This window comes from Paramisgurnus dabryanus, chromosome 8 (genome assembly GCF_030506205.2).
Source record: "Paramisgurnus dabryanus chromosome 8, PD_genome_1.1, whole genome shotgun sequence".
Lineage (NCBI taxonomy): Eukaryota > Metazoa > Chordata > Actinopteri > Cypriniformes > Cobitidae > Paramisgurnus > Paramisgurnus dabryanus.
The window spans coordinates 43,578,343-43,588,622 of NC_133344.1; the positions used below are offsets into that span (position 1 = coordinate 43,578,343).

Here is a 10,280-nt window from a genome sequence, read left to right on the forward strand (position 1 = left end):
AATTTACTTGTGGTGGTAGCTGGTGAAAAGGGCAATCATTATCCACCGACAAAAAATGGTCTACTATACATGTGACAAAGAACTAATAATGTGTGACACAACACAATACTTTGATTTATTAAACATGAATATTAATTTCACATTATAGTTCATTAATCTAAGCACCCCAAACTTTTTTGCCATAAACAAAGCTGACACTGTTTGTCAAAGCACCACAAAAACACTAAATGTTTTTGCACTGATATATGAAGTAATAAGATGACCTTTTATCAAACTCAATATATACAATACTATGTATATAGCCTTAATAGACAGTGCAGGTCTATAGATTATAAATGTGACTGATGTTATAATGGTAATAATTTCTATTAGAATTTTTCTATTTTACTGCTTCTGCTTTCTATTTCTCTTTTGCCGATTAAAAAAAAGCTTAATCCACTAATTATTATTTCAGATTTAAAAGTCTACTTGCTGTCCCGATGACAGGCTTTACATTACAGCTTTGCGTTTTTTATATCCTGAGTCAGCTTGAGCTATGCTCGTTCATTATTAGCACTGCTTTTTGCTACAATCTCTGTGCAAACTGTTTAGATTTTAGTTAAGATATGGTCTATTAATAGTAAGATTATAAGAAAATGGGATAAAGAAAATGAAGCGGCGCGTGGTCTGAAACAGCACTTGAGCTTTAGCGCGGTAGCGCTCGCGGCCGTTCTCCGATGGACTCGGGTTTTACACACAATATTAATCAGACTTGGAACCCGAAGTAATGAACTAGGACCGACCCGGACCCGACTGACCATTTAAAATATAAACCCGGGACGGGTCCCGCGTCCTCAGTGAAGAAAGACCTCTAATGATAAAACTCTGCTCAAGTTCAGAAACATGAAAGGATATGTGACACTGAGGCGGTTGACATTTTTTTTCCTGGGCGGGTCGCAATTTACCTGGGTGCACCTCCCAAGTAGAGCCTATGTATGGGAAACACTGGTTATTATTATCATCATAGTTTTACATTAACATCCACATTGCATGTTTTTCCTCGCACAAGGGTTTGAGGGTTTTCACTTTACGCGGAGAGCTTGTAAATAGAGAATTTCTTCTTGCACTTACCTGTAATTAATGACAGAGATCCATAAACATAAATTGGGTGGTTTCCTGGACAGGGACAGTTAATTGTCATTTCATTAAAGTGCTGTAATGATAATAACTGTGTGTTCAGAAGACTATGCCGCAATTTCCCCTTACGAGAATAAAAAACTTTTTTGTGGTAAAAGTGTAGTAACAATGTTGTTTGGTGTATTGATTACTGTTAGCAAAACCAGGGATTTACTACAGAAATCATTTTTATTTGGTTTTAACTCTTGAAAAACCATGGTTAATTATTGTAAGGACAGGGATTAGACTAGTCATAGACTAAAATAAATTGAAAACCACTTGCCCTGCCATATCTTAAAATACATCAGTCTCATTTGTTTTGTCTGAAAATGCACACAAGTAATGTTTTTAGTAGGGCATGTTTGTTAACTAGTTATATTTCCTAAATTAAACTTGCGGTTACGAGTCATCCAAAAATATTGTTAATGATATGCAGGTCGCGGTTGGTTGGGTCGTTTGAAATAAAGATGCCAAAGAACAATTTTAAACAATTGCTACTTTAAAAAAATGCTGGCCAGGAAGCGGGTCGGGCACATATTAGTATATATTTTTTGCAGTCGGAGTTGCAGGCGGATTAGTTGAAAACGTTGTTTGGGTGCAGGTTGTTTGTTAATACATTAACCCGCGCATCACTGCTGCCCACTGCTCTAGGGGTGTGTGTTTACTATTCACTGGATGGGTTAAATGCAGAGGTCACATTCCAAGTATGGGTTACCAAACATTAGCAAATACGATACGTCACTTTTCACTTTCATTTCAAGAACTTCATTTTTGGAATCTGATTACGTAATCCAGATTACATGAAATCAGTTACATTACTTAATTTAGCACTTTTATAAAAGTGACAGAAATACGTGAATACTCACAGCTCCTTCTCCAACTGCTGCTGAATCAATTTGGCTGATTTGGCCACAGCTACATCTGCAAAGTGATTAAAAATATGTAAAACATACACCAGTGTGTCCAAAACTTATGATAGTATGCACAGGAATGATTAAACAAAGTTGCATTTACACCTGCACACATTACAAACCGCTCCCATCTTTGATTTCTGTCTAGTTAAAGGTGTATTGTGTAACTTGTAAGAATTTGGCTACGTTCATACTGCAGGGCTTAATGCTCAATTCCGATTTTTTGAAAAAATTAGATTTTTTTGCAAGGCCGTTCACATTTCCAATAAAATGCGACCTTTTGCGATCTCCTGTGTGAACGTGAAATGACCCAGAAGTGACCCGCATGACGTCACTTGTAAGCTAACGTTAAACATGGATGTCAACAACGGTGTAGTCAACAGTGGAGCTCTTTTTGCAATATTAAAGTTATTTTCCCAACGGAGCCAGCACAATTACAATCTTCTGTTTTTTATGTAAAATGTAAGGTAACATTTGTTTAATTATTCCTCATATCATTTTAAAGCCACGATCTACAGAACATCACACAAAAAACATTTTGATAACTACACCTAAAAAAAAATAAAGGAGATCCTGCCTTGGAAACTCCGGCTACAATTCAGTGTTTTTATATAATTTGGAGATTTAGCGCGTCAAAGCAGTCATGACAAAAAAAACGACAAATGAGAAATGACAAATAATTTGTGTTTGTTACTGTAAATGATAAAAACTAAGCTTTATATACAATTCATTAAACGTTAATTTATAACAAGAAAAACACTGAAATTAATGATTTTATAGACACTTCGCGTTATTATTTAGCATAGAAATACCTGCTTCCTTGCTTTGACTTTGATCATCTCTGTATTCACTTTAGATACAGAAAGAACTGATGATATTATTTATTTCAGGAATCTCTTTGCTATCATTTGAAAGTGAACACACGAAGACAGTCGTGTCAGGCATATATATAGGTTTGGTGCAGATATTTTCCGTTTCAGCACCGAAATTTAAAGAAACGGCTTACCTGTTTTGTAGTTTAACTTTTGACAAAATAACCAGTTTGTTTTAAATACATTTTAAAAACTTATACCCGTCGAAAAACATCCGTTTTTTAATGTTTAGTTTGATGAACTCCTAAATATGAGACGAAGAGCACCTAGCACGTTCGGCTAAATTGCATGCGCAAGCATGGCCAGCACGCAATAGCGCAACATCGATACAACGAAAAGCAATCCAAAATTTACAGACTTAAATTAGATCAGAATTTACGTTTATTATAAATACAATTTTTTTTTATAAAATAAGGTTAGAAGTAACAAAGTGCAGAACAAATGTGCAAAATGCCTCAAGTGCACGGAAACAAAACACAAGCCAAATAGATAAATCAGATAACCCAGAGTGATTTATAAATAAAATAAAGAAATTATTAAAAGAACGAAAGTATAGCCAGAATTGCCAGCTTTGTCTTTTAAATGTAGAAACAAAGAGGCAATGGTTTATAAACATAGAAACCTCTTATGGACGTGTCGACCGGTCACAGGCGTTGTTGGATCTATAAACGCATTTTAAAAATATTTATTGAAAGCTGCTACTTCACATATTATTTGCAGCATTATAATAATATGCTATATATTAATATATTTGGAGAACGCTGTTATATGTGAAATCATATAACGTGTGCACCCATACGGCCAAAATTTAATGATGTGGAGCTGTGTTAGCAACGTCGCCCATGGTTGTTGTTTATCTTATCGTTCTTGCCTCCTTCAATGCAGAATTATGACGTTTGTAGCGTATCAGTGACGTACGGGTCGGATCCATGTGGCCTGGCCGTTCAGACGAAGGTCGCATTTCAAAAGATCGGATACGTATCGGATTCAGGACCACATACCCAAGTGGCCTGGGTCACATTTGAAAAGATCGAATCTGTGTCGTTCAGACTGTCATGAAAAGATCAGATACAGGTCGCATAGGGGCAAAAAAATCGGAATTGGGTCGTTTCAGACTGCAGTATGAACGTAGCCTTAGAGACTGCCTCTAAACAGATTCCACTCCAATTTAGGTGTTAAAATGAGGTCGTCCCCCTAAAAAGCTTGATTATTTTAGAGGTAATCTCAGACAAAGCAATACACTGATAATATTACCTAAAGGTATATTATCTTAATTATAGTGTGGGAGCAACAGTGAGACTTCGAGAACCAACACAGGTCGAAAGTGGGTCTATTATAATGAAAGAGATTTGTTTACACATCATCCAATCACTTGGGTGAGCACTGTAGCTTAATCAAATCAATTTGACCATTTGATTAAGTACTCCTTTGGTGACTGTAAGGAATTAAGCCATTTACATCGGTATTCATAGTTAAGATTTCTGGCTCAATAATGACAATGTATTTGCACACACATTTATTATAATTTTAGATTCATCTCAAATTATCTAGTAAGTCAGGGATTCCCAAAGGTTGGTGCGCGAGCTGCCACCAAGGGGTGTGCGAGAGGAAAATTAAAAAAATTTATTCATACAATAAATGAATAAAAAAACATGAACAGTAAAGATTTCCTTTGTAATCGCTTTTATTTTAAATAAAAAACTAGAAACGTAGAAGACAGCTGCTGTCTTTTTCTACGCACTGCTCTTCTGTTATGCACTGCAGCCGCTATATGCATGGCATGCCAACTAGTTTCATTAATTCCATATACATTATAAATATGCTTAACTGGCTGAAATCAGGGAAACTGTCAAGTGGGACATCTTATGATAAACTTGTTAGTCACAAAGGAGGGACCAAGAAAGAGGGACTTTTTTCTATGGCAAAAATAGAAATAATGAAATGTGACGAGACATGGGCGCGCCTTATGGACAGGATACGCAGCAATGTGCTTTCATTCATGGTAGAGAGACCGCCAATTAATTATATAAAAAAAAACAAATACTTACAAAGACACTGTACAGAACTTATTAAAAGCTTTCATTTAATTTTGTTTGAAACTTAAGCTGTTATAATGAATCTGCAAACTATTATACCTTTTGTGCGAACAGTAAAGGCTTTCGTGAATGTGTTTGATGGGTCTGCACTTGACGCACGCATCTTGGGGGAGAGCGCACTGGTAAACATGAGGAAAGCTCTCATATGTAATCTATTAGCTGGCAGTAAGTGTAAGTTTTTTACCATAGTAAATTCTAATGGCGTCTAAATATCACAATGGTTAAACGCATACACGGGGGTGCGCACCATCTACGCTGAGTTTAGCTGCGTCTGGTCATAGTTTCAGATGGTGCAACAGGCGTAAATATTTTTCACACTGTTGGACGTAGCTAAGCCCGACGTAGGACTTAAGGGCGATTTATAGTCGTGCATAGGTCCTACGGCGTAGCCGCGACGGCGTAGGTTCCGCGTCGGTTTTCATTTATACTTTTGCGTCGCCATCCGCGTCGACGTGCAAACACACGCGAAACCGCTGGTTGGCAGTAATCACGCGTGTAACCACAGTAGCAGCAGAAGTCGTCACAGAAGAAGAAGCCAAGCAAGTTAACCCACAAACGAAGAAGAAATAGCAACTTGTTGTGTATAATTTGAGAAGACCAGCAATGATGGAAGTAAATAAACAGCGACTTATGTTGCAGTTTGAGTTAAATCACTCAACTTGGCTCATCTTTGTTTTCACAGTCTCAAACGGAAATACCTATGACGCAGTTTTTTTTACCTGACGGGAGGGGTTCTGGTAGACCAATCACAGCGCTTGCGGTCCGCGTAGAGCCGACGCGCTGTTAGAAATTTTGTGTGAATTTTGTAGCTACGGCGTAGGACCTACGCACGACTATAAATCGCCCTTTACACCCAACTTCTTTACGTCCGGCTGGTGCAACCGCCCCCTGGTTAGTTGCGCATGATTAAACATTAATCTTTATGGCGAGAAAACAAACTTTTGTTGGGGGGTGGGGGTACACCAACCTGTTTGGGACATAGAAGGGGGTGCGCAGGAAAAAAGTTTGGGAACCACTGTAGTAAGTGAAAGAGAGTGATGAGGTTATTTGTGAATTTACAAAATTGATATGGAAATGTACTTTATTGTTAACATTAATTAACTGATGGAATTGTGTTTCATACATCCACTAATATTTGGAGATATATTAATAATAGACATAATTAAATGTATAGTATTTAGTCCGAACACAAATATGAATAAATTTTTATTAATAAAGTGCATAACTAAATGTATAGTACTTTGTCCAATCACAAATATCAATCCATGTTTAAAAAAAAAAATCTTTAAAAAAATACAGTACATTTTCTAAGACAGCAATAAATATTTGGGAATGTAATAAAATGTATGCTTTAACATTGTAATATTAGGCAAAATACATGCTTCCACGCCCGCTGCACACTCATCATAAGAACACACATACGCGGACATCCTCCGGAGCCTCGTTTCATTGATTAAAATGAACTTACCCTGCAACATAACCTGGGGCCTCATTTAAAAAACTGTGCGTAGAATCCTTACTAAAAGTCTACGTACGCATAAAAGCAAAAAACAGCGTACGCAAAAAAATATTCAGATTTATAAAACCATGCGTACGCACACCAGCAAGCAATATTCATTTTATAAATCACAGATCACCTGAAAATGTGCGTACATGAATCTGCCTCACATCCCGCCCTATGCACGCCCATTTTTAAGCAAAAATAGTCAATGCAAATCACCTCCTGAATGCTGATCCTCATATTAATGAGACTGGCATCCAATTGTTAGTTCGTAAGCTAAATGCGCCCAGCCAATAAACATAAGCCATTGTCGTAATCCTCGAGCATTGAAAGGACGCAGCATTACACACGGGGATCACTGCAGCATTTATATATTTTTAAAGCAATTATATACTTAAAAACATAAATAGTAATTTCCTTTTACCTATCAGACTTGCATTAACTTGTACATGTGAGAGTAAATATTTATTTTAATGTAATAGGCGAACGCATGTTTCTTCATGCAGGTTTTCACATCATTTTTAGGACTATTATAATGATAATATAGAAAGAAACGATTGTCCGGGAGCTTGATGGCTGTATTTCCACACTTTGACACTTGATGATAAAAATCCACAGTAATTATGGATAATTTTTGGTATTTACACTGTGTTCTGCAGTTATCTAATCGATATTTGATGCCATCCATCTGTCGGTTCATATTGCGCTCCCGTAGTGGACAACGTGACCATGAGACAGCGCTGATTAAATATTAAAAATGATCTTTTGATTTAAGATTTAATTTTACAAGATGTATATGAAAGAATTATCACTCAGTACAAGTGCAAATAACACTGCTGGATTTCATAATCATGATAATGTGGATCTAATGTATGATAGTGAAATTAAATGTGTTTGTGTTATCAATACTTATAATCGCTCGTCATATTTACTTTCTTTAATCTGATTTCAGTTCACTTTCTCGCCATCTGTGTCGCCAATTCCCATTAATTGTCTCCAGAATGTGCGTACGCATGGGTCAGAGTTTGCTTACAGGTGCGCACATTCTGTCGTCAAATTTTTCTTTATAGATCACAACCTTTGCGTGGGAAGTGGCGTACGCACGTTTTTAGCCCCATTTTGTGCGTAGGCACGCTTTATTAAAGAGGCCCCTGCTCCGTAGCAGGTTATCTTTAGAGAGTCAGTTGCTATGGTTACTTACGTAACCCAAAAGTTACCTCCGTTTTTGGAACAGAAAGCAGAGGTTATCCGCTTACTTACTTCTAAACTTACCTGGGTAAGTCACATAACCCGGCTAAGCAGGGTTAACTTACCATTAGCAAAACCCTGAACTTTCGGTTAATTAACCTAAAATCTGCTTACCCCGATCATGTCAGGTCTGGGGGCACCTGATAAGAGTTGGTTCAAACTCCTACTAGTAACCTAGACTTAGCACACTGGGAATGCATAAAGACATTTATTAATTTAAAACATACCCGGGTATGTCACACAACAAGCTTTCTGGAATACCCCCAGATTGTATTGGGGTAGGGACGTGTATGTTTAGGTAATTTCAAATATCAACATTGGCTTTCAAACATTGTGCACTCCATCTTTAAATATACGTAAACACATTGATTTGGTAGAAGGATCATAGGTTTGTTCACGTGAGCAAATTCATTTAAACAATTACCTTGTTTGTTGCAGGCTACCAAGACAGCTGGGGCATTTTTTGCTACCATGTTGTCTGTGAGTGTAGAGTAAAGAAATTCAGCCACATCTTTGACATCCTTCTGGAAAACACTACTGTCCACCACAAACACAATAGCTCTGAATCACAACAAAAACACAATCACAGGTCGTAGGTTAATCTCTGAATTTCCTTAATCACACAGATAAAAAGATTTAAAAACCGTTGAGTCTTTATCAAAGTAAATGTTTTTCATTTAATAACATGTGAACAATTTATCAGATGTGTTTTTTACGTTTATAGACTAATCATCTCTTCATGTATCATAACTCACCGAGCCATAGCCTTATACTTCTCCACAATCTGAGATCTTAAACTTTCATGTCCAGGAACATCAATGAGTGTCCAGCTGGTGGCCTGTAGTGTTAAGCATATCACGCTTGTACTTGTCAAACAGGGCTTGATGTGAATGAGATGTTAACTAAATCCAACGAAACTTACTTTGTCGTTTTTGCATTTGTATGAAGCGCAGCTCTCTGTAAAGGACATCTGAGTTCTTACAAACTTCCCGATTAATAACTGCAAGACAAACACCGCAGATGTGATGGTGTGTAACAGTAAGTGATGTTTAAAAAGAGTGTGTAATAAACAGAGACACTCACTCGAGTGAACAGCAGAGTTTTCCCAGAATCACACAATCCCAAAAGCAGCACAACATTCCTCACTTTACTCGAGCCAAACAAATTCCCAAAGAAAACTGCACAGAACATTGATGTCAATAACAATTAGACATGCTGTATTTCATAAACAACAATTACAAACATCCAGCTTCTTACCAGCAGTGAGAAAAACTATCGCCAAAGCAACAAAAATCCCGATGAGGATAAGTGGATCTTGACTCTGCATTTCTTGAATAAATGTCTCCAGGAGCGCACCTGAGGAAGAGAAATCCTCTAAATCTACATTTACTCTCTCCTCCATCTTTATCACACACAGTCACAGAGCATGCACACGAGACAGCGGAAGTGAATGAACGATGACACGTGTACTTCACAGAGTGCATGCTCATGAATAGGCTTGTTCGACTTCATGCGGCGCTGCAAGAACCAACAGCCGGATGACATCAAAGTACCGCGAGAACGATTCGAGAAATCATACGAAGTGTAATTTCGTCTAGCTCTCGCGGCACTATGACGCCATCCTCCTGACATTAGGCTTGTTTGAGATGAGCAAAATATGCGCAGAACCGATCACCAGTGATCAGCGCGAGATGCATGCCGGTTAGAATAGAGCGTATGCACATGACGTTACTGTCGGCGAGAGGGACTGCGGTCCGCCCACTGAGTGGCAAAAGACAGAGCGGCAACATTTGAGTACAGCGTGACATACATTCCAAAGCATATATCATAATTTTTACTCTATTATATTTCATAAATGATACGTTTTTGTTTTACATTTAATATTTAAGTACATTAACGTACTTTTACTCCAGTACCCAATTTAAATGTAATTAGGTATTAAATAAATTTTAATATGAAATATTAAAGAATACGATTATGCTGATTATGCTATAAGTATGATTATGCTTTAGAACAGGGATGGGCAACTTCGATCCTGGAGGGCCGGTGTCCTGCAGAGTTTAGCTCCAACCATAATTAAACACACCCGAAGCAGCCAATTAAAGTTTTACTAGACATACTAGAAAATTTAAGGCAGGTGTGCTGAGGCAAGTTGACGCTAAACTCAGGACCGAAGTTGCCCATCCCTGCTTTAGAATGTAGTGAAGTAATGTTTTTCCCAATACAAACAACCTAATAAAGCACAGATGCTTGGAAAATGTAACTAATATACTAAGTATTGTCCACCTATGCTATCAAGTCCAACTAAATTTAATTTAAGCTGATAATAATCAGTTTTACTGGCATTTTCGCAGCAGTTCCTGTGAAAACCAGCCATTTAGTTGAACGTTTGCCACTCAACAGGGCGAGTTCCGGCGTGGTCACGTGGAAAAGTGACGTCAATTTGCATACCCTGTCTTCACACTCCATCACAGCAGGCGGCGGTATGCACCTATGT

General features: G+C 37.6%; 1 protein-coding gene across 1 annotated transcript in view; it reads right to left on the reverse strand.

The window, feature by feature from the left end:
* The window catches only part of srprb (SRP receptor subunit beta), a 29,978-nt gene extending 20,741 nt beyond the window's left edge, over positions 1–9,237 (reverse strand). The window contains exons 1-6 of the mRNA XM_065271184.2: positions 9,041–9,237; positions 8,867–8,961; positions 8,706–8,783; positions 8,539–8,621; positions 8,208–8,344; positions 2,022–2,076 (exon numbers count right to left, since the gene is read on the reverse strand). Of these exons, the coding sequence (XP_065127256.1) occupies positions 2,022–2,076; positions 8,208–8,344; positions 8,539–8,621; positions 8,706–8,783; positions 8,867–8,961; positions 9,041–9,185 (593 nt within the window). The 5' untranslated portion in view covers positions 9,186–9,237. The remainder of the gene's footprint in view (positions 1–2,021; positions 2,077–8,207; positions 8,345–8,538; positions 8,622–8,705; positions 8,784–8,866; positions 8,962–9,040) is intronic.
* Between the last annotated feature and the right edge of the window lie 1,043 nt (positions 9,238–10,280).